This window comes from Vespa mandarinia, chromosome 1 (assembly GCF_050613455.1).
Source record: "Vespa mandarinia isolate Hongniang chromosome 1, ASM5061345v1, whole genome shotgun sequence".
Lineage (NCBI taxonomy): Eukaryota > Metazoa > Arthropoda > Insecta > Hymenoptera > Vespidae > Vespa > Vespa mandarinia.
Window position 1 is genome coordinate 17,450,001 of NC_140810.1, and position 23,610 is coordinate 17,473,610.

A 23,610-nucleotide genomic window follows, 5' to 3' on the forward strand; every position below is an offset into this window, starting at 1 on the left:
GGCATAAATATTCCAAAGTAGTATTTCAATTTATTGAAAGAAGAAATTTTATCCTATCGGATGATAACGAAAATAAATACTCATTAGAATTGTAAAACCACATTAAACAATATGCTATTTCCATCGTTCTAATCAGAGTAATAAAGTCATAACGGCCATAGCAGAAGCTTGACATCTTGAACGTAACGTTCGATATCACGCATCGGCAATTAAACCCGATACATTTCCATGATAAATTTCCACAATAATCGTCAACCATCTCTATGAAAAGGAAATGATTACGTATAGTTAATGTTGTTCAAAAATTTGGTTTAAAAAAAAAAAAAAAAAAGAAAAGACAAACAAAAGAAAAAGAAAAACAACAAAAAAATAAAATAAAAAGAACAAAAAGGAAACAATGATAAAGTTTAAATTATCTGACAACGTCGTGGAAAATACATTTAGATAACATGTTTTATAGATCGCGCGATCTGAGATGCAAACATTCGAGACGTTCATGAATAATCAAATCGTGTCTTGACGACAGTAAATATGTCATCATCTTATCGAAAAGTAAATGTATCACGTCTTGTCTCCTGTTGTCTTCCTCGTATGGTGAATCCGTGTTCTAGGGTATAGGGAGACAGTCTAAAAGTCATTGACGGTACACGCAACACGTGTTTTTACAACCCTGTACGCCTAACGAGAGGTCCGACGATCGAAAAATGTCCGACTCGAAGGATCCTGAGAAACAAGAATACCGACAAATAACAGTGTGGCCACAGTGGTTAGCGGCATGCGCTAGTAAATAACTTTTTTTGTTTATTATTCGATTATACATAATACCCATTCTCAATAATTATTTTTCTAATATACGTACATTATCGACAGTCAGTTTGGCTCCGATCGTAAGTGGCCTGGCAAATGGTTGGGCATCACCATATTTGGCCCAATTGACATCAACGACATCTGACATGCCTATTAGATTAACGGATAACGAAGCATCCTGGATAGCGTCTCTTTTAAATCTTGGAAGACTTTTCGGAGCTCTAATCGGTTCGATAATTCAAGGTAAAAATGTGTTTTTTTTGAAATTGGAAAAAGGATTCGTTGAGATAAGCCTCATGAACAAAACTTAAAGTATCATTGATTCCCTCAAAAATTTCTATACGAGTCTTATAGCCTTGTGTTAAATAATATCTATCGAATGAAACAATAATGATTCGTCAAGGTACCAAGAAGGAATTTTAGTAAAGTATAATCTGAATCGGTTTACTCAGTTGACTCAACCGATCCTCCATTCTAGCTTAGAAACAGACAGTTGAACGATCGGCGAACACAACAGTTTAAACAAGAATTTATAAGAACAATAAAGCGACCTAAGAACAAGCCAGCCACGACTCAGCAATTATCGAAAAATACGATGTAAGTGGCGTTATATAAAACAAAGAGAATCTAAATTCGAGTTAACTCTTTGGACGGAGCGTAAAGTGAAGGAGAAACAAAAAAAAAAGAAAGAAAAAGAAAGAAAGAAAAAAAAACATCGATTGAAAAAAAATCGATTATCCTGATGAAAGGACAAGAAGAGTGTTCTGAGTTGTGGTGATCTTGTTCTCAGGATGACATTATCTGTAATGCGTGTGTCACAACATGATCTTCAGAATATGTTGGACGAAAGAAACAGCTTATCATCGGTGGTCTACCATTGGCCTTGAGTTGGGTATTCAGTATATGTACAACGTCAGTTACGTGGCTTTACATATCAAGATTCTGTTCTGGAATTGGATCGGGTATGGTCTGGCTGTCCCTTGCTTTGTACCTAGGAGAGATCGCTAATCCGAAAATACGTGGAGCTCTGGTAATGTATTTTATGTTCATATTTAATTCGTAGAAAATGTTCGATTTATTTTAATATATCGTCCTGGCCTTCGTTCAAATTATACACAAAGAATATTATATTCTATTATTGATTCCAATATTATCCGAATTAATATGAAAATTCATATATACGTATTGACGTACCTAAATATCGATCAATACTTACTATACGTAATTTTTATAAGAAAGTAAAATAACCTAAAGCTACTCAACATAATCTTTTCACAAAAGAGAAGATCTTAACCGAGGTCGCGCCTTTAGATATCCATGAACATAAACGCAGCGTCCGTGGGTATGTTCTTGGGCAACGTGATGGGTCCTTATCTGTCCATGGAGATGTTCGCTTACGTGAGCCTCGTACCGAATATCCTCTTCATGGCCCTCGTATCCCTGATACCCGAATCACCGTACCATTACATCCTCCACGGAGATATCGACAAAGCAGAGGCATCTTTGAAGTGGTTCCGACGAGAAGCTGACGTGAAGGCTGAGATGCGAGAGCTTCAGGATTTCGTCGATGGTGCTGAAAGTAGTATTATGATGAAGCTCAAAGCATTCATACTTCCAGGTATATTTTAGTATAAATACCATGAAATTTTATATTGAATATATATATATATATATATATATATATATATATATAAACCTGATCATAGGATTAAAAGCAGATAATTCTTATAATCGTTTGATCGTAGGTAACTTGAAAAACGCCATGATCTTGTTAGGTCTGAATGTATTAGTACACGGAAGTGGATACGCCATTATCAATGCATATGCCGAGATAATCGTAATTAAATCTGGGATGAATCTTACACCTAGCGTCGTCGTCATGATCTTGGGATTCGCTACTATTATAGCTGGAGCTAGTGCGGTTATTGTAGTAGACAGATTTGGCAGAAGGTCTCTGTTAATGATATCGAGTCTCGGTGTGACCATTTCTCTCGGATTACTGGGTCTACATTTCCACATCATGTCGACTGGCATCAAATCGCAAATCCTCGAGTGGCTACCACTCACTGCTTTACTATGTTACTATATTTTCTTAGCTTGCGGCTTTGTGCCCGTGCCAGGTGCACTTTTAGGAGAAATGTTCCCAGCAGATTTGAAAACATTAGCCTCTCTTCTATTAGGATGTGGAAACGCTTTGTTATCCTTCATTGTAACGAAAACTTTTCAACCATTTCTTGACTTAACCGAAGAGAAAGTCGTTTTCTGGACGTTCGGTCTTATTGTCATGGCCTGTATCCCTTATGTTTACTACTTTATACCAGAAACAAAAGGAAAAAGCCTTCTTGAAATTCAAAAGTCCATTAATAAATAAAACATCAAAGTGTTCCTTTTCAATGTAATTCACTATAGAAAGGATTTACTAAAATAAATAAATAAATATATATATATATATATATATATATATATATATATAAAGTCAATAATATACATTTCCATAGTTATTAACGATTAATTTAAGAATTAATAATTAAGAATTATTATAATTTACAATATAATGTGATATTTTACTTAAAAACTAAAGACTGTCGCAACACTGACCGTAAATAATAATTATAACGATAATATTAATTCTAAGAAATATAACTATAATGATATTTAATATTACAATCGAATATACTTGTATTATAATTAATTTCTAATCATTTCAAAATTTTCCTCTTCATTTTCTCAACATATACACAATATCATAAATCACGTTAATTTTGGTAACATCTGGTTTTCTCTGGTTATCTTAATCAACATTGAAATGAAAAGAACGTAAATTTCATTTGCATCTTTTGAAATATTTCTACGATAGCTCTGTCGACAATGAAAAGTGACATTAGTCATACGACAAACGAACGATCGCTTATCACGAAAACTCTTTTTTGCCTAAGAAATGTTATCATGTAGAATTTTTATATTACGCTCAGGTAACGCTATATGAAATTTATTTATTTTTTTTTTTTTTTTTTCTTCAAACCAATTCCATACCTTTGTTGAGAATCGTCTTGGATTACTCTTAACACGATTTCACATCCTCCAGTTTTTCTCTTACTTTTAGTCACGATATGTTGTCACGATCATACGACGAAGTATAGCACAAAGACGGTATAATTCAAGCATGAGATAAAAAGAAAAGAGAAAGAGAGAGAGAGAGAGAGAGAGAGAGAGAGAGAATACATTATTCCCTTTACATTCTTTCTGGAGTCTTTCGTTAAATATTAATGAACTACAAGTCGAATGGCTGATAACAGTATCGGTACTCTATATCTTATGTTTCTTCACATCAGCTCGTTTAACGAGAGAAAGGAAAAGATAGAGAGAGAGAGAAAAAGAGAAAGAGAGAAAGAGAGAGAGAGAGAGAGAGAGAACGAAGGGAATAAACAAGTGGTCGAACAGAGTGGAATCATTAATATTGTAAAGTAACACCGATTGATAGGGGGAAAGCACAAAAGCCAGCAGTTCGTTTGTGTACGTTCGCTACCTCTGAGATATCCTGTCATTTTCTTTTCAAGTCTTTTAGAGATTCACGGTACTGATTACAAGCTAGTTTCTCTGTCATCAGTGAGACTATCATCGTTCGTGTATTTCGATATAGATTGACGTAAATTGAAAAAGAAAAAGGAAAAAAATAATAATATATATATATATATATATATATATGTATTAATATATCTATATATAAAAATTCAAAGGATCGTAATGAAAAGGCAAACGCTCGAACGTAATACGATAGATTATTACATACTTCCCAATAAGATTTTATGTAATATCGTTGGAATATGGCCGATCGAGGAGAAAAAAAGTATAATGATGAAAAAGTCCTTCGCTTACTTTCGCGTGTTCTTTGCTTTGACAGCTGTCTGCAGTGTTCTCGTGCCAGAGATTTTAGCGATAATAATGAATTGGGGAGATATAGAAGTATTGACAGGTAAGTTGGATTGAACTTTTTGAATGAGTTAACTTTAAACAATATGAAAGTAAATCAATTAATATGCATGTGTATGTACATACATATATATATATATATATATATATATATATATATATATATATATGTGTACATAGATAAGATTGGAATAATAATTTCCTACTTTACTAGGTGTAGGTTGCGTATCTACGACAGTCGGTCAGCTACTGTTCAAAATGATTTACTTATTGGCCAGAAGAAAAATATCATTGAAATTGTACGAGGATATAAGAAATTGTTGGTACATGTCCAATGATACGAATAATAGAAAATGCTACGAGGATCTAGCTGGCAAAGCTAGAATATTAACAATGGGCTTCCTTTTTTCTGGTATATGCAACGTTACGACATTCACAATCGTGGCCGTGATAATTCGGATTAAAGAGGGTCACTCGAAAGGCAACCAAACCGAAATGATTTATCATATGCCGTTCGAAGTATGGTAATAAAAATAATCTTGATCTATTAAAAAAAAAAAAGAAAAAAAAAATGATTTTCCTTCTCTCGACCAATGAAATTTATTCTTGTCTCGTTTCCTTTCAACGATCTCTATCTGTGTCAAGAAATATTATTATTATTATTATCATATAGTTATTATTATTGTTGATTATATGTAAATATTTAGATATGTCGTAATATTTACAAATCCAGGTACGGACCAAAAGCTTTACAGTCTCCCAGCTTTGAGATTGTCTTTATATGTCAGGTATTGGCATCGGTTATCTGTTGTGCCGGAATTATCGGTTTGGACGCTACTATGATGACCTTGATATTACATATATGCGGTCAATTCAAATTAATTCAAGCATGGTTCCGCAGTATTGGAAGGAATGTCGGTCAAGCTTTGATAAAGGACAATACGATTTCCGTCAAGCTAAAATGTCAGATAAAGAAAAGCATTGAGCATCACCAACGAATGATAATGTAAAGAGAAAAATGAATTGTTGTACATATATATATACATATATATATATATATATAATGTACACAATTTACGCTGTTGCATTTGAAAAATATGAAAACAAAAGAAAAAAAAAAAAAAAAAAGGACAAAAAGTAATTTTTTTTTTTTTAAATTCAAAGAAACATTCTCGATTATTCGTTTGTTAATTTCTTATTCGCAGTGTGGTTAAAGAAACGAACGATTTAATAAGTCCCATAATATTTGTACAACTTTTAACGAGCGGATTGGAAATTTGTTTGAGCGGTTATTCCGTAATGTACGGTGCTTCTGGGCTAGATTTAATAAAATTCATTTCTTATCTATCCTCGATGATGATACAATTGTTAATTTGGTGTTGGCCCGCCGAATTACTTGTTCAAGAGAGCATTAAAATAGCAGATTCGATTTATTTCGACATACCTTGGTATAATTTACCAACGACGTATCGGAAGGACCTCTGTCTGATTATTATCAGAGCACAAGGTTATTGTTGTGTAAACGCGGCAATATTTAAAGTTTTATCCCTTCAAACTCTTACTAAGGTATTTACTTACGTTTTTTATTTTATTCTGATTTCTATTTATTTATTTATTTTTATTTATTTATTTTTTTATTTTTTTCTTCAAACGGAAATCGAACACTTTCGATTTCTTTTGTTTTTCTTGTTTTTTTGTTTTCATCTCTCTCTCTCTCTCTCTCTCCCTCTCTCTCTCTTTTAAATAAATAAAAAAGTATTCCATTAGAAATATTTATAAACGTTCTTCTAGGTCTTCAATACGGCAGCTTCTTACTTCACACTTTTGAAAGAAATGTAGCCAATATAAATGCATTTATTTAATGTTTAAAAATAAAATTAATATTGTTCGTTGTAATTATGTAATTATTATTATTGTTCCTTGGTATCGATTTTGAAGACATTTGAAATATGAATTATTCTCTCTTATGTTATTCGAATTTGATCGTCGTGTCAGGGAAAAAGTTTCATTGTACATAACCTAACAAAAGTTTGTTCCCGTCTTTTTTGATCCAGTACACGATATCGTAATATATTACAAATACATGTCGTCGATTAATGAAATTTTACAACGTTTGATTAATTACAGAACATTGAATAACATCTTCCATCGTATGTATAGTTTTATTATGATATAACAATGTAAGAAAAGAAAAGAAAAAGAGGATAAAAAAAAAAAAGGGAGAAAAGTTTTGCAAAGTGTTGAACCTTTACAATTAGAACATAACAAATTGTTTGAGATCTCTTTTTTAATATTTACCGCCATCGTGAGATCTACTTAATTGTAGATATTTACTAAAATTATCTTAATATATTTTTGATTTTTCTATTTTAATGGTGGTAACACTGACGTTTGACGTTTATCTCTCTTTTATCCGACTTCAAAGATATTTTTGTATTTTAATCGAAGAAAGTCACAATCTTATAAATTCGTTTAAACGAATTAATTAATATCTTTAATTGAATTATTTTCCAATAGAATATACAAAACGAAGAATTAACGATAATAGAAAATTTTGTTCAATATATAACGATTACTCAATGAAACGAACGAAAAGAATTAATACTGTTGATAATAAAATTAATCAGAATGAAAGTGATGTTTGTGAAACAGCTATGGTTACGAAAACGGAACAGGTAATGTTCTTTAATTTTTCAATTAATATTATTAATATTATTTTCAATGATATTATCGATGATATTATTTTCGATTACTTTTGTATTTATTTATAATTTCTTATAATAATTTGTAGAATTTTGTCGAGGTACTTCAACCTAAGAATAAGGAAATTAAACGGTCTAAAATAAATTTGAAAGTATTGCGAAATGAAAATGATAAATCTTTAAATACGATTAAATTAAAGGATTTTGAGGGTAATCGAATTATGAAAATTAAATAATTAAAACTTTCTCTTTGTACTCATAAAAAAAAAAGAAAAAAAAAAAAAAAAAAAAGAAAAATCTTTATTCTTCTAAAATCTATTCTATCTTAGGAAAGAAAGAAATCGTAGAAATATCACATACGGATAATAAAAATGTTACAAGGAAAAAAATAAGAGCAATAGTGGATTTGAAAATGATGAAAGAGGAATTAAAACAATTAGAGGATCCACCTGTTACACCTTGGGAAAAAGAAATATCTTCGTCTCGGCTTCCATTTGAATTTTTTGATACACCTTGCGAACAACTTGCTCAACATCTTTTAGGTAATTAATTTAATTTATAAAAACACATTTTTAAAATATATGTATATTAGGTTGGAAACTATGAAACGGACGTGTTTTTGTTTAATTATTTATTTTCATTCAACGCCCGTTTCATAGTTTCCAACCTAATATTTTATTTTTATATAATAATAGGAAAAGTACTTGTTCGTCGCTTAGAAAATGGGACGATATTAAAAGGTAGAATTGTAGAAACTGAAAGTTATTTAGGAGCAATTGATAAAGCTTCTCATTCTTATCAAAATAAAATTACACCACGTAATATACCAATGTATATGTCACCTGGCACAATTTATATATATATGACTTATGGGATGTACTATTGTTTCAACATATCAAGTCAAGGTGAGTTAATAATTATTAATATAAATTATTACTTTGAAAAACAATTTTAAATAAATATTTAGAATCCGATGGTTATGTATTAATCAAAGCTGTGGAACCTTTACTTGGTCTTGATTATATGGAATTACTAAGAAATATGCATGTTAAAGAAAATAAAAAGGAAAAAGAAATTGTAAAGAATGTTAAACAAATTAAAACGACCGATCTTTGCAATAATTCATTTAAAATTTGTACTGCATTTGTTATTGATGAAGATGAATTCAATCAAAAATATATCTATAATTGTAATAATTTATGGATAGAACATGATTCATGTATAAAATCTACTACTATTGTAACGGTACCACCTGTACATATTGAAAGTTTGTCAGAGAAACAACCAATTAAATTATCTCGTTATTATATATTAGGAAATCCTAATGTTAGCGAATATAATAGAGACAACGAAGCTAATACATATACCATATAATTATTGATAATAATTTTTGATATTCCATCAAAAAGAATATCTTGGTAAGATTTTAGGTGATGGCAGTGCTGTCTTGATAAGAGCTCTTGATCCTTTAGAAGGCACTGAGTACATGAGTAATCAGCGAATCTTGAAAAAAAAATCAAATATGTCTAAAGGAAATATTAAAGACTTGAAAGTACATGAATTGTGTAATGGGCCTTCAAAACTTTGTATGTCTTTCCAATTGCATAAAAGTCATAATAAGTATTCACTGTGTACATGGAAAGGTCTTTGGATAGAAGATGATTCATTTCAAGAAAAAATCAAAATTGTTAAGTGCGCAAGAATAGGTATCGATAGCTGTGGTCCTGAATGGTCGAACAAACCCTTACGTTATTATATTTATGGAAATAAATCTGTTAGTAAACGTAATAAAAAAGCAGAAGCATTTATAACAAATACTTAGAAGACTAATTTTAATAATATGTGAAAAATTTGAAATTAATATCACTTAAATATAAGATTTTTATCTCTTTGCATTCTTTCATGTTAAAAATTATAATACCTGCATTAAGTACAGAGGTAGACTTTTATACATTTATACAATTTATTCCTGGCCAAAAAAAAAAAAAACAAAAAAAAAATATACGCAGTATACAAATAAATTGCAAATCGGGTTTAAAAACATGTAGTATTTCATTACTCTTCTCTCATAAATATATCTTCTTTATAAATAAAATGCATTAAAAATATTTACCTATTTCAGTGTACAAATTACGAATAGATAATAATATTTAAACAAGGCGCACATCACCTTTATATATTTTACTAGACATATTATTACCTTCATTGCATTTATGCCCATTCTCTCATTACTCTTTCGTAATCTTCTTCTTCTATAAATGGCTTATCAATTGATCTGAAATATAATATTTTACAAATTTACCGGATCCTAATTTAAAAAAAAAAAAAAAAAAAAAAAAAAAAAAAAAAAAAAAAAAAAACGAGCAATAATAAATATACTATAATTAATAAAGGAACAACTTACTCTATCATAAGTTCTCCACAGTATAAACATTCTGAAGCTACCAATTCGTCTATATCAGCTTTAATTTGATCTTTAATTGATAGAGATACCATTCCAATTGATGTTGTATCTTCAGATTTATTTGAAATGGCTGTAAGTTGACGTTGAAGATCGGCAAGTTTTGTTCGTTGATCCATTGATAACATGGGTGTTAATGCGGCAACAAGACAGTCACTGTGAAATCTATGTCCACAAGGAAATACATAAAAAGGCCTTAATAAAAGTTGAATATCACAAGAATTACATGTATCTCTTGCATCTACAAAAGTGCACCTATAAAATTAATTACAGTTATATATTTACATTTATAATATTTCATTTTTCATCTTATAATATTATATTGATATGTAAACCTAAACGTACCTCGTTCTAAAAGCTTGTATATCCTTTCTAATAACTTCAGCTGATTTTGTTGCCTCTTCCATTTCTTCTTTGAGATCTTGAATATGTCGATTATAATCCTATTTGCATAATAGAAAAAAAAAAAATAACGCATGTCCTTACCAATTACAATTCTATACATTAAAGTTTTTACCTGTAAGGATTTACAAATGGCATCTTTAAAATGATCTATTGTAACGAAGTCCGAAAAGAATGGTAAAATATCTTCTATCCTAACTAAATCGCATTGTTGTAAAAATTCCATCACTTGTTGTATATCATTCTTTTCACGCACTACGTGTTCAGCTGAAAAAAAAAAAAAAAAAAAAAAAAAAAAAAAAAAGATGAAATAAGAATAAAAAAATATTCATTTAAAATACAACACAACAAAAGATTAGAAACAATTTATATGTATTACCTATTTTTAACCATAATTTTTTACGTAAAGTATCATCACGTTCAGAGGGCATAGATGCAATTTGTTTAGCAAGATCAACTTTAATTGTTAATGCCAAATCTACTGCTGTTGTCCACAAACCAAGCAAAGCCGATAATTGTACACATGCCTCTGTTAAACCAGCCTCCTGACACAATCTTAAGGCATAATGTACATCATAATGTACCATACTTATATATTGGCCTTAAAAAAAAAGAAAAAAAAATATGATTATATTGAGAGTAAAGAGTATGAAAGATAAATAATATTTATACATGATATAATATATACCTTGTGAGCTAATGTAACGCATGACTTCTTCCTCTTTATAACGTGCGTACAGTGAAAGTAAAAAATTATGAATTGCTTGTTCCTGGCAACTTTGTTTGTATACGCAAAATTCTAAATATCTGATAATTTCTTTAGCCTAGACACAATGTAAGAAAAATATATTAATATAATATAAAAAACTCTTCATAGTTCCATAAAATATAATTTAGATAATTTTAAAGCTTCTTACGTGTTTTTCATCACAGTTACAAGATACTAAAGCTGGAAGCAATTTTGATGGCTTCAATAAAGATCCTTGTGAAATTAAAGCAGTCACAGTAGGACGTGGCAATTCTTGTAACAAAGTACCAGAAAATTGATAAAATAAATCTTTATTGGTTTGACTTTTTAATACTTCAAGGGCTTCTAAATAATTATTTTTATACAAATGTTGTCTTATTACTTCCTCGTAATTACTATGCATTATCGTTAAACGCATTAGATTTTCTTTATCCCCATGACTTGACATTAATTCATAAATTGTTTTACGATTTCTCTTTATACACTCCTGTAAAAAAAAAAAAAGAAAGAACAGATTAAGAATTTTTCATAGAAATATTATATAGATAACTATTTATTTTAACTAATTTAAAAAAAAGAAAAAAAAAAATACATACCTCAACTTTTTGCATAGCAAGAAAACTATCAAATTGTTTTTGCAATGCTATATACTGTGGATTATGAATATATGAGCTATCATTGCTTCTTACTTCTCCCATTTGACTCATAAATAATTCTATTACCCATACAACAATCATTGTTATTTGAGTCTTATCCTGAGATTTCAAACCGTCGAGTTTCTAAAATATTATGAAAGATAAATTATTAATAAATTCGTATATCTATTTATTATATAAAATAATATAACAATAATTAAAACAAACAAAAATAAGAAATGAGATGAAATTTATTATTACCTTTTTCAAAAATATTTTCAATGCTTCTATCTGCCACTCCTGAAGAAATTTCAATGAAATTTCTTCAAACGATGAATGAGTGTCCGCATATATTAAAGCACTTTCCTCATATCTAAAAACAAGATGATAACATTAATATGCGAATATTAGTAAATAAATAAGAAAAGAAAATTTGTGTTCAATTTACTGTTGATTTTTAAATAACATTTCAGCTTGTTTCACAAGTACTTGATCAATGTATGCAGGATTATCTTTGCAATATTGTTTAGCTAGTTCAAATTCTCCTTTGTCTAGATAAACCTATGAAAAATATCATCGCTATATAGATACAATCGAGATAGATATATACGATCTAATAATTATTATATATTAATAGAGAAAGACTTATACCTGCCAAACATTTCTATCTTCTTTAGTTACTTTATATTTAAAAACTGCTCTTTCACTGTAAGCCCAGACACTACGATTTATCGGATCTTTCACAATATTGAGTAATTTTTCAACTGTCTAGATTGAAAAATATATTATTAAAATAAAAGATAATATTAAATGATACAAAATAAAATCCATATATTAATAGTATATACATCGTTATATATGTCTTCAAAAATAAGATCTTGATTTAATAACGATATGCCCTTCACACGATCTGGATAAAGTAACAAAGCATGAAATTCCGTTAATACGAAAGAAAGTGGTGCGGTATAAGTATGAGATTTGCTATTTCCCATAAGACTTGCTTCTGGACATGTTATCATCTGTTGCTTTGTCAATGCACTTTTTGGGTCTGATAAGTTTGGGTCTATCTAGTATGGAAAAAAAAAAAAAAAGAAAAGAAAATAAAAATAAAAGAATATGTTTCATTTTTTATATTATATAATTTATCAATTTGTTAACGTGAAGTACTTACATGTGCATGCAATATACCAGTCTCAGTCAACCAACCGAATGATTTTGGTAATGCACCAAGCGATGGATAGAAAAATTGTAATTTGGAGTAAGTTAAAACACTTACTACTTCCACAAAACTTTCTACACAATTGAAGAATTATTATTTAATTAGATACACATAAAAAAAAAATCTCGACATCTACTTACCTTGTACATTTAAATATTTATTAAATACTTGTTGCAATAATGGCTTTTCATCAGGATTTTGTACTGATCCAATGAATTGATAAATACGCATAATTGTAGTTACAATAATCATGTATTTATCAGAGTTAGGTATCTTATGAAATTCTAAACCAGTAATTGGAGGTTTACTATTCTTTCCTATATCAAATACCTGAAGAAATAAAAGTTTAATATTAAAATATGTTATTATTTTTATCAATATCAAATATAATTATTATAGCTTTGATGAATGAATACATCATGTACATGCTTTTTTAAGACATTTCCAACTTACCAATCCTTCTACCTCCTTAGCACCATAAAGAGGTAAATAGTTAGGAAGCTTTGGAAATAATGAATTATGGAATAAAAAAAGCTAACGCACTATAACATTATGTTAATCTATTGTAATACTAATGACATAATAAGAGAAAAAAAAATTAAATAAAGTTATCCCAATTTACCTGTCGCCAATACTGTTCCAAGCTTGTGTTAAATATTTTATCACCATCGCTAATTTCTGTTTCAAAAATTAAACCTTTTGAAGTACCAAGAAGAATAGGTCCTGTTACTGTTTCTGAAGTATTCGAAAAGTTCCATCCAACAGCAGTAATTTCATGGCCTTTGAACTTACCAGCCTAAAGATAAATTGATGAAAACATTATGTATTATATCAAATTATTAACATACAATGATGTAATTAACTTTTATCTGATCATACTTGTTTTAATTTGGTTGTCTTCCTGTGTAAATATAATAATTCTGATGGAGGATTATCTCCATTCTTTGGAGTCAATGTTATTAACAAATGATAACCTAATGGATCCAAAAATAGATTTGACATCTTCATGCCTACTGCATATTTCGAAATGTCAATTTCTATAATTAAAAGGAATTTTTTAGATGTATTTAAAATAAAATTATACAATTATATATATATATATATATATATATATATATTCTTATAAATAATACCTTCTACTTTGTCGGGTTGTTTCATATCGATACGAAGAAGAACATTATTAGCCATAGCTATTATAATTAAATTACTACTGACTACAAGGTGAATAATTTTATCAGAAGGTGAAAAGTTGATTTTTTGTTTTGTGAATATTGGACCATCATCTTGTAATTTCATTTGAATAAAGCCAGCTGTGCTCTGTAAATAATTATTTATAAATATGAAAATATATTAAATTTAGATAATTAAATAGATCCAACTTACAATATCTGTTCGAATCGGTGGAGGAACTACTTGTTTGGATCTTTGAGATGCTTGCTCATATTGATCAAACATCGAAGTCATTTTGCTAAATAATAATCCTAAATAGGGTAATAATAAAATTAATATATATATTGTGTTAATGTATAGGTTTATCACTCATTCATTGATCACACAATTACACTATTATGAACTAATTGTTTTCCCATAACAATTATGAGCCATGTAAATTTATACTAATTCACGATTATAAGCTATCTTTGACTTTATTTATTGTTGTAATATATAAAATTGCACTATCCATTTTGATGCACAAAATTGTACCATTCGCATGACAAAGAATAATATATAAACGACGAAAGTTAAAAATTGGTAATATTAATACGCATTACGTTCGATTGATACGGTTGGTAACAGTGATTAAAGGGTCCTCCTCTTCTTATCTACAGATACTTTTCTATCTTAGTCATCTGATCTTCAAATGTGAACGCGTGAGAAAAATAGTCTATGGTTTGTCTTACAACGTGTTTGAGGAATTTCGTGTCTTGTTTAAAAATTATAAAATAAAACATATAAAAATGTCGGATATAAATATGACGGAAAGTGAAGACGATCCAGTGGTTAAAGAGGTAAATTCAATACTTATTCTTTATAAATGATAATTAAATGTCCTATCAAAAGTTTATTATATTAAGGTTACACGTTTATAACATAATTGAAGGTTTCTTTTAATAAAATAAAATTTTAAAAATTAAAAAAATAAAATAAACCAAACGCAAATTTCTTATATTGTAGAAAAGTATCAAAAAAAAAAAAAAAAAAAATAATATAACGAATTAAAAAAAAAACGATTAACCTAAAAATATCCTTTGTGTAATCATATTCTTCTCCTCTTGTGTGATAATATTCTTATCATATTAACTTCAAACTATTCAAGATTTCATAGCTTAATTATATATATATATATATTGAATATTTTAGATTCCTGTATTTTTATCTAAAACTCTTGAAAATAAATTATTTATTTTCCAATATCCTATTCGTCCTGCTCGAGATGGATATGACAATGCAACATTTTTGAAAACTTCAATAAAACCAGAAAATCAAGAGGTCAGAATAGAAGTAGCTGTTGATACGTACAGCATTAACTATGATAAAATGAAAGGAAGGCAAATTGCCATTAATGCCGATGGTAATTCTAAAACTGAACAAGAAGACGATGAAAAAGTATTTGATAGGTATGTATAGAATTTATGATATGAAAAAAAATATATATATATATAAATATAACTAAAATATAACTTGGATTATATATATATATATATATATATATATATATATATATATATATATATATATATATGATAGATTTATTTGAATATTTTCATTTTTTGATTTTAAATAAGCAATTACTTTTAGTGATCTAATGGACAAAACAGTCCTGCATTCTTCTCGTGCATTACCAGAATGTACAAATTATGCAGCTGCAGTTTATCAAGACGGTGAATTACATATCACTCCACTGAAAGGTATTATACAATTAAGGCCACAATTTAATTACCTTGATAAAAGTGATAAACGTGCTAGGGAGGAAGCTAAAACTATAGGCGAAGGTATATACAAATATTTAATTTTTATTTATTCATTCAATGTATATTAATATATGTTATTTAATAGAATATTTATATTACATATATATATATATATTACTAATACAGATGTTGAAGAAGAAGATGAAGGTCCTAAACAAGTAAATGTGACTTTTGATAGACAAACACCAGATTTTCTTAAAAAAATGCAAGAACAATCTTTTCAACATTTTTCCAAAAAGAGTTCAGAAGAAAAATGGATACATACAAACTATGCTCCTGTTAATAGTACACAATCTGAAGTTAATATAATTATTGATTATTTTTTTCTATTTATATATAACACTAAACACTTATAATATTTCTTTTTTTCCTTTTACAGCTGACACGTTTGGAAATGTTTTGTTCATCTACTGAGGAAACTATAAATGCATTAAATTTAACAAATAAACAGTATTTAGATATGTTAGCACCACCTATCAATCAAGAACAGTATTCAAAAATTGAAATCTCAAATCATATTACATCTCTTAATTATATTAGAACATTACCACTTCTCGATCAAGTCAGGATTCTTATGAAAGATGGTATGGTAAAAAAAAAAAAAAAAAAAAAAAATCAAAAACAATTCTATATAATCTAATTAATTTCTAATAATTATCTCCAATGAATTATTATTTCCAGCAAAGGTGATATCATTTACTCAGCTACGATTAATTTTATCATCAGAGCACGATACTGCAGCTGTATTGAAATATTTACAGCAAGTAGCTGTTTTAGTGCAAGGGAATTGGGTTGTAAATAGTGAACTTATTTATATTAAAGATAGTGTATCATCTCAAAATGGTATACCAGCAGAACTCATGTGCAGAGCTAGAGATTATATCGTAAGTATCATAGTAATTATTTTAAATAAAAAAAAAAAATATATATATATATATATACATATATTATATTCTAGTTATTATCATTCACTGAACAACAATTTCTTGATCGGAGGGCCATATCTACTGTTATCAAACTTCCATCAGAGGAAATAAAAGAGATATTTATAAATTTAGCAATACATATACCAAAAAAAGGATGGCAATTGATTGTACCAACGAATAAAGAATTTCCCGAAAAGTAATAATTTTCATTTAAAAAAAAAATATAATTTTTCAAAATTGCAATAAAATTATTATTATATTATTATTCGTATATAGATATCCGGAAATAGCACAAAGGCAAGAGATGTTCTGGGAGGCGAAAAGAAAATATTTACGCGAGACATTAGAACCACAAAATCAAGTACCGCAACGTCAAAGGAGAAGATCTAATAGAGAATCCGTCGGTTCTGAAAATGAAGAAAGAAATGTTGGCCGGGGAAAAAAATTGAGGGATTCGTCGATTTCGGACGATAGTGCATCAGAAACGGTTAAACATAAGAAAACGAGTAGATCTAGAAAAATTTCTGAAACAACATGACCAAAACCATCGAATGATTAGGATACATATAAATCTATAATAGCGTTTATAGGTATTGTTATTATATCCAAAATAATGAATTATCGCATATGTACAATTATTAAGCGTTTGTTTAATACACTGCCGTACGATGAGACCGTCTCCGTGATATAGTGATTGTTAATATCGTTGCTTCTCACCAGGCGAATTCGGGTTCGATATTCGACACTGTCCTTTGAGGGATTTTTTTCAGGAAACAATAAATCTGTAACAGAGATTAATCCAATCTCATGAGAACAATTAAATAGAGAAGTTATTTGATACAAGATATATAACAAAATCTGGTCACGAAAATGAAGTAATACGTTGATCATGTTTTTTTCATCGGAACTACAGGCCCACGGGACTGGCTGGCTAGTTAAACACTTCGTAGGCCTAAGTCCCAATGTAAATTATCGTCCCAGGAAAAAGAAAAACCTGCCGTACGGTAAATAAATTAAGAAAAATATTCAAATGACATTAAAAGAAATAAATGATGTGAAGTAACATTTTTATCGTCACGTATATACAATACAAATAATAACAATTTGATTGCATTCGATGAAATGATTTATCATGTTCATAAATATTGCGTTTTTATTCCATTAAAAATATTTTTTAAGAACGAATGATTTATTTATTAATCGTTAATTATATGTGTTTATAATTTGTTAAACATTTATATTAAGTTTTATATTACATTGTAAACACTTTCCTTGAATGTAATTGTAATTAAGCATATACATGAAATTGATAACTAAAAATAAGAAATATTATCACTCGATATTTTTCTATCTAATGCAATTCTTTTTGTATTGCTATATAAAAAATTTAGTAAAAACCTTATGAATAAGAAGATTAAGAATTAATTAATGTACATATAACTAAATCTATATAAATTTAACTATTACTTAAGAGATACCGAAAAAAAAAGATATATATATATATATATATATATATATATATATATACATATATATATATATATATATATATATATATATATATACTTTTTTATTTTTTAACGTTGTTTACTTCTGACTGATTTTTCGTTATATTGCGTAATTAATGTTTACACGTAAAAAAATAAAAAATAGAATACAATCTAAACAACAATAAAAAGTAATAGAATATGTATAAAAAGAACTTCTTAAACTCACAAGTTTAAGAATATTATTCTTAAAATACATATATATATATATATACACACACATATGTATCTATTACTGTGTATATATTTAACGATGTACATACATACATATATATATATATATGTGATTATATTATAATTTATCCGAATTATCTTTTTTTTATATTTACAAAATATGTTTTATTTATTATGGAAAATATATAACTATATATGAAAAAGAAAAGAAAAGAAAAGAAAAAAAAGGAAAAGAAAAAAGAAAGAAAATGTAAAAATATTACTTTACTTCAAATACACACGGACAGGTTTCTCTTTTTTATCCACGAAACTCGTATTCATGTTTTTTTTTGTAATCGCTTGGAATTTTTTATGTTTATATTATGTATATCCCAATAACGGTTTCGTTATAGCCATTAAAAAAAAAAAAAAAAAAAAAAAAAAAAAAGAAAAAAAGAAAAAAAAGCAATATTGTATACACGTACGTTCACTGCTAACTCCGGAGATAATTTTCTTTTCCCTTTACGATTAGGAAGGCATTTCCTGTAGAGTTACGTTTGCCATTACCAGAAACGTAAATGGATAGGCAGTAGCGAGAATATCTCATTACATACCAGGTGTGGTACTGTTCAGCCATAAAGTTATTTGTAATATATTATCAAGTTTAAACAAATTTAATTTACAAAAGAAAAATCATTTGGATTTTGTTATAATAATAATTGTTTTAATTTGTTAAAATCGTATGTATATATTTATCCTTGTCTTTGCAAATTTTATATAAAATATAAAAATTTTTTTTTTTTTTACAAAACTACTGTACCAACAATTAATCTTGTATTTACATAGTCATGTATATACATTTATAGATTATAGTCACGCATATTATAAAACTATGTATATATAAGAAATGTACTCGTAAGTAAAACAAGTAAATCAATATATATATATATATATATATATATATATATATATATATATATTTATAATATCATTATTGATATTATCGAAGTTACAAAATAGAAATTATTTAATCGTACTGAGCAAAGGCGATTATATAATACTAACATGTTTTTCATATATTTAATGAGTTCGTAGTAACCAGAAAATATGAGTTTTTCCGCATAACAAGTTCGTCGAAAGAAAAATCATTGGAATTTATTTCGTCGCGTTAGTAAATTGAAATATGTTAATAACAAGTTCTTCGGTTAAAAGTAATTAAATTCATTATTTTTATATATTTGGTATACACACAGTTCTCATAGCTAGAACGTTATATTAAAATATTGCGTAGAGAAGATGATTGCGAAGAAAAACGACAGAGACGAGATTAACAAATGACAAATAACAAGGTTTCAAAATAATTGTTATGTTTGAAAAATGGCGGGATGAAGTTAACCATTGCTATGTCACGTGATCGCGTAAGAATATTAACCAACTGAATAGTTGTTGAAGGTCTCTCAAATAAGATCAGTAGAAGTGTTCTCTAATGGATTATTATTTTCTCTTTTTGCATAAATGCAAAATCATATAAATTATCGTCGTATAAATGAAACAAATGTAAAATTGATAAAATTTTAATTTAAAAATGATTATTAATTTAGCAAAATGGCGGATATAAATTTAATTCGTCGTAGGTTACGTGAGTAAAGAAAATTCTTTACAATTATCAATCGTCGTTGATGATTTCACGAATAGGATCACGATGAGATTTCCAAAGGTATTATTATTTTCTCTTTGAAATAATAAAATATATAATAATTTGTGAACGAAAAAAAAAAAAAGAAAAGAAAAATTGTAAAATTGACTTTGATTTAGAAATTTAAACGATTGAAATTTGCCGCGAAGAAAGAAGAAATATGGCGGGAAAATTTCGAATTGATTCGAGTCTAAGAACAATCTATAATCGTCCTTGGATAACGTCCTTTCTTTCTCGGCCGAAGGATTACCTTCCATTTTCTTTCTCTGTCTCTCTCTCTCTATTTTTCTTTCTTTCTTTCTCTCTCTTTTGGTATTTTCCTCTTTACGCTTGATTTGCGTAGCGCAGGGGCGTAACCTTCTGAACGTACGGAACTTTCTCTTATGAGTCCGAACGTCGGTGAAAGTGTTTCTTACGCGTTCGCGCGTTTACATAGGACGTATAGACAAGGCAACCAAATGTTTATTTCTTTCTACGTGAACCACACCTCCTCTTAGTGAATTGTAACGAGTAGACGAGGAGGAAATGTTTCAAAGGAGTCCCTGACCTCCGAAGAATATGGGATAAATAATGAACGAATATTAAATTTCGTTCACGTTAAAAAGGAAATCTATAATAGGAGAATGAGAGAGAGAGAGAGAGAGAGAGATAGATCATTTATCTTTTTTAATTTCTTATGTTTTCTTTTTTCTTTTGTCTTTCTCAGACAAATGAAAATATTTGTTTTAAATTGAAAAATATCAAGGGGCGATTTCACTTTTGTCTTTTTATCGTCTTAAGATCGTATCGCGTGCAAATGAAAATTTCATAAGTTAATTTCATGAAAAATTGTTCCGTTTGTATTCGACCGTCTCGATCGATATCTATCTATTTATCTATCTTTAAAAGAAAGTCATTCGAAGGGAAATAAAAATATATAACAGCGTGCATAAATAAAGGATCTCTCGGGCATTTCTTATTAATTAAAATTAATTACAAATGTTATAAGAGAGTAATAATTCTTCCGATAATTTTTTAGTCAAGAAGAAAGGATAAATGTAATTTTCTTAATAATTCTTGTAAACTTTTAATTTAGCGAATTGTTTCAATGGAATTGATCATCTTAGAGATTGGCAACAACTAGATAGATACTAATATGATCTCTGCAAGAAGGACGACGACCTATTTACTCTCAAACACGATGCAGCATAGAGAAAAAATGAGTACACAAGAAGGGTTTGGATTGACATTATGATGATTGGATTTATTTTTCAATGCGAATAAATCTTTTCTTTTTTATTTTTTTTTTCTTTTTTTTGTTTTTTTATACGCGCGCTTGTGTATGCATATATAAATCCTTGAAAACGCATAGAATAATTCGTTTAGCGCTCGTTAACGATTATTTATATTCGTTATCAATACGATATAAAACCTAATTAAATACAGCTTTGTAATTGAGATTTTCCTTTTTTTTTTTTTCTTTTTTTTTCTTTTTTTTATTTTTCCTTCATTATTCACTTCTTAATTAAACATTATTAACAATTTAACGAATCAATTAAGAAGAATTTTTCTTGAACTTTTTTAACGTCATCATTCAGATAATGAAAAAAGATATATATATATATATATATGTGTGTGTGTGTGTGTGTGTAAATAAAAAATAATAATTAAATAAAAAAGAAACCCAAAAAAAGGAAAGAAAATAAGAAAAGGAAAATCGTGTCAGCGAGGCCGAGATTGGAGACCATTTAGAAAACTAAATCGTAAGAGTTTATCGACGTGTAAAATCACGATTCGCTGATCCGTAAATCGAATGAACGAACGAACGAACGAACGAAAAGGAAAATTACAGATCCGATGCGATACTTTCGATCTGTAATTTTTTTTTCTTTTTTTTTTTTTTTTCATTCTCTCTCTCGATCTTCACCCAGATCGAAGAGTAGATCGTTCATCTTCCTCCCTCGCCGACCTCTCTCCCCACTCACTCCGCTCATTCTCCACTTTTCACTCGTCGACGAATCGAACGCACCGCTTAGCACGTAATTTATTGAAATCGTATGGAATCGGATCGTGTATTTACTTTCTTTTGATTCAAACTGCGAGGGTCATTGTTTTCACCGTTCCTTTATAAAAAAAAAAAAATCCTACCAATTATTTACATATCTCTTTTTCCCCCCGAAAACAATGAGAGATTATATCTTCTCTCTGTATACCAATCGATGAAAGGTCGATAAGAAACCGCGAGATGATACGAATCTGATAATAACGATCCGATGAAAAAAAAAAAAAAAGAAAAAAAATATATGTCAATGGGCCATCAAAATTGGTTCACACTTTACTCCTTGAGTATAATTCAATTTCTAATGAAATATATTTGTAATACAATCAAATATTGATATTGACGTATGTATCGTATTTATACGAATTTATAATATATCGAATCAAAGAAAATATTTTTTTTTTTTTCTTTTAATCAGTTTTATAAGTCTTTATAATTATGATTAGCTTATGGTTTAGATTGAAAGTGATTCATTAAATGTTACATAATAGCAAAATAATGATTTATAGAATATAATATTACTGCATAGATTTGTAAAACTAATTAAAAAAAGAAAAAAAGAAAAAAGAAAAAAGAAGGATAAAAGAAAATAAAAAAGCAACAATATCATATAACGGGTAGTTTATATTTATGATTTAATGTTTAACTTATGATTTAATGTTTAAATTCTGTAATGATTAATGTTAAATCTTTCATAAGACTAAAATTTTAATATTTAAATTTATAATATCGTAATCAGAAAAAAAAGAAAAAAAAAACAATTATCTTTTTGTCGCCTCATGGATCTCAACTTAAACCTCTTCAGTTCAGTTAATACATAAGAGAGAGAGAGAGAAAGAAAAAGAAAAAGAAAATTTCTAATAAATTTCAATGTACTAAGATATATTATATGATCAGTATAATATGGAACGTGCCGACGAGTAACACTGTTGAAACTCACCGAGCTTATTGCCCAGAGGTAGAATTTCATTTTTGACGTCTCTTACCGATGTCGAAACACGTTCGAGACAGATTATATCGTATATATGTACTACTTACTTTGTTAGCTCAAAAAGAGAGAGAGGAGAGAAAGAGAGAGAGAGAGAGAGAGAGAGAGAGAGAAGTCTGATACGTCGGTAGTTGGAATTTCATTCGTTCTTCATTAGACAATACGAAATATATAGAATAAATTTAAATTAAACGTCAAAGAAGAGTTACGGTATTATATCTGCGTGTCGTCGATACAATGTAACGAGATTAAAATCACGCGCTTACACATTTACATATCGTACATACACATATACGTGAATAAAATTTGAATGAGGAACGAAAATATTTCAAAGTTGTTTTATACGATGGCCTACTTATAAGGAAATTTTCGTCTGGCACCTGCTA

At 28.4% G+C, this 23,610-nt stretch overlaps 5 protein-coding genes across 11 annotated transcripts; 4 read left to right on the forward strand and 1 right to left on the reverse strand.

The window, feature by feature from the left end:
- The first annotated feature begins 493 nt into the window (after positions 1-493).
- On the forward strand, positions 494-3,232 carry LOC118443833 (facilitated trehalose transporter Tret1). Its single transcript, XM_035871360.2, has 5 exons — positions 494-783; positions 871-1,050; positions 1,641-1,837; positions 2,119-2,425; positions 2,553-3,232. The coding sequence occupies exons 1-5, from the start codon at positions 705-707 to the stop codon at positions 3,176-3,178; spliced, it is 1,389 nt and encodes a 462-aa protein (XP_035727253.1). The 5' UTR covers positions 494-704; the 3' UTR covers positions 3,179-3,232.
- dor (vacuolar protein sorting-associated protein 18 dor) lies at positions 2,247-14,695 on the reverse strand. 5 transcript variants are annotated; one of them, XM_085663241.1, is made up of 20 exons: positions 14,677-14,695; positions 14,288-14,385; positions 14,038-14,221; positions 13,784-13,941; positions 13,527-13,700; positions 13,045-13,234; positions 12,857-12,978; positions 12,534-12,752; positions 12,337-12,453; positions 12,134-12,246; positions 11,947-12,058; positions 11,647-11,829; positions 11,220-11,537; positions 10,991-11,126; positions 10,682-10,903; positions 10,418-10,569; positions 10,246-10,343; positions 9,844-10,155; positions 9,640-9,714; positions 8,759-8,942 (listed from the first exon to the last, which is right to left on the reverse strand). In XM_085663241.1, the coding sequence occupies exons 2-19, from the start codon at positions 14,366-14,368 to the stop codon at positions 9,651-9,653; spliced, it is 2,955 nt and encodes a 984-aa protein (XP_085519367.1). In that variant the 5' UTR covers positions 14,369-14,385; positions 14,677-14,695; the 3' UTR covers positions 8,759-8,942; positions 9,640-9,650. The 5 variants fall into 5 exon arrangements, with proteins under 5 accessions (XP_035727250.1, XP_085519367.1, XP_085519334.1 ...); XM_085663208.1 differs by lacking the exon at positions 14,677-14,695 and adding an exon at positions 14,467-14,670; XM_035871357.2 differs by lacking the exons at positions 8,759-8,942; positions 14,677-14,695 and adding an exon at positions 2,247-2,380 and having other exon boundaries at positions 14,288-14,670.
- On the forward strand, positions 4,101-6,608 carry LOC118443835 (odorant receptor 10). The gene is made up of 5 exons (XM_035871361.2): positions 4,101-4,780; positions 4,952-5,261; positions 5,471-5,743; positions 5,943-6,303; positions 6,529-6,608. Exons 1-5 carry the CDS (start codon positions 4,552-4,554, stop codon positions 6,574-6,576), a joined length of 1,221 nt encoding a protein of 406 aa, XP_035727254.1. The 5' UTR covers positions 4,101-4,551; the 3' UTR covers positions 6,577-6,608.
- On the forward strand, positions 6,708-9,690 carry LOC118443836 (uncharacterized). Of its 3 annotated transcripts, none has more exons than XM_085663533.1 (6): positions 6,708-6,887; positions 7,255-7,412; positions 7,529-7,649; positions 7,769-7,981; positions 8,159-8,344; positions 8,407-8,813. In XM_085663533.1, the coding sequence occupies exons 1-6, from the start codon at positions 6,821-6,823 to the stop codon at positions 8,811-8,813; spliced, it is 1,152 nt and encodes a 383-aa protein (XP_085519659.1). In that variant the 5' UTR covers positions 6,708-6,820. The 3 variants fall into 3 exon arrangements, with proteins under 3 accessions (XP_085519659.1, XP_035727255.2, XP_035727256.2); XM_035871362.2 differs by having other exon boundaries at positions 6,715-6,887; positions 8,135-8,344; XM_035871363.2 differs by lacking the exon at positions 8,407-8,813 and adding an exon at positions 8,870-9,690 and having other exon boundaries at positions 6,717-6,887; positions 8,135-8,344.
- Positions 14,696-14,752: 57 nt separating the features above from the next.
- Polr3E (RNA polymerase III subunit E) lies at positions 14,753-18,020 on the forward strand. Its single transcript, XM_035871359.2, has 8 exons — positions 14,753-14,913; positions 15,266-15,522; positions 15,704-15,897; positions 16,003-16,175; positions 16,256-16,460; positions 16,558-16,760; positions 16,835-16,998; positions 17,079-18,020. Exons 1-8 carry the CDS (start codon positions 14,863-14,865, stop codon positions 17,338-17,340), a joined length of 1,509 nt encoding a protein of 502 aa, XP_035727252.1. The 5' UTR covers positions 14,753-14,862; the 3' UTR covers positions 17,341-18,020.
- Positions 18,021-23,610: the final 5,590 nt, after the last annotated feature.

Bases quoted from the DNA above. Each gene is read 5' to 3' on its own strand.
- LOC118443833 (XM_035871360.2), top strand. From the start codon at position 705: ATGTCCGACTCGAAGGATCCTGAGAAACAAGAATACCGACAAATAACA. The intron at 1,838-2,118 runs GTAATGTATTTT...TCGCGCCTTTAG, and splicing joins CGAAAATACGTGGAGCTCTG to ATATCCATGAACATAAACGC. The intron at 2,426-2,552 runs GTATATTTTAGT...GTTTGATCGTAG, and splicing joins CAAAGCATTCATACTTCCAG to GTAACTTGAAAAACGCCATG.
- LOC118443835 (XM_035871361.2), top strand. From the start codon at position 4,552: ATGAAAAGGCAAACGCTCGAACGTAATACGATAGATTATTACATACTT. The intron at 5,744-5,942 runs GTAAAGAGAAAA...TCTTATTCGCAG, and splicing joins CATCACCAACGAATGATAAT to TGTGGTTAAAGAAACGAACG. The intron at 6,304-6,528 runs GTATTTACTTAC...ACGTTCTTCTAG, and splicing joins CCCTTCAAACTCTTACTAAG to GTCTTCAATACGGCAGCTTC.
- LOC118443836 (XM_035871362.2), top strand. From the start codon at position 6,821: ATGTCGTCGATTAATGAAATTTTACAACGTTTGATTAATTACAGAACA. The intron at 6,888-7,254 runs GTATGTATAGTT...ATTTTCCAATAG, and splicing joins ATTGAATAACATCTTCCATC to AATATACAAAACGAAGAATT. The intron at 7,413-7,528 runs GTAATGTTCTTT...AATAATTTGTAG, and splicing joins TGGTTACGAAAACGGAACAG to AATTTTGTCGAGGTACTTCA.
- dor (XM_035871357.2), bottom strand. From the start codon at position 14,368: ATGACTTCGATGTTTGATCAATATGAGCAAGCATCTCAAAGATCCAAA. The intron at 12,454-12,533 runs GTATATACTATT...TTTTCAATCTAG, and splicing joins TTGAAGACATATATAACGAT to ACAGTTGAAAAATTACTCAA. The intron at 10,904-10,990 runs GTATATATTATA...TTTTTTTTTAAG, and splicing joins GCGTTACATTAGCTCACAAG to GCCAATATATAAGTATGGTA.
- Polr3E (XM_035871359.2), top strand. From the start codon at position 14,863: ATGTCGGATATAAATATGACGGAAAGTGAAGACGATCCAGTGGTTAAA. The intron at 16,176-16,255 runs GTTAATATAATT...TTCCTTTTACAG, and splicing joins TTAATAGTACACAATCTGAA to CTGACACGTTTGGAAATGTT. The intron at 16,999-17,078 runs GTAATAATTTTC...ATTCGTATATAG, and splicing joins AATAAAGAATTTCCCGAAAA to ATATCCGGAAATAGCACAAA.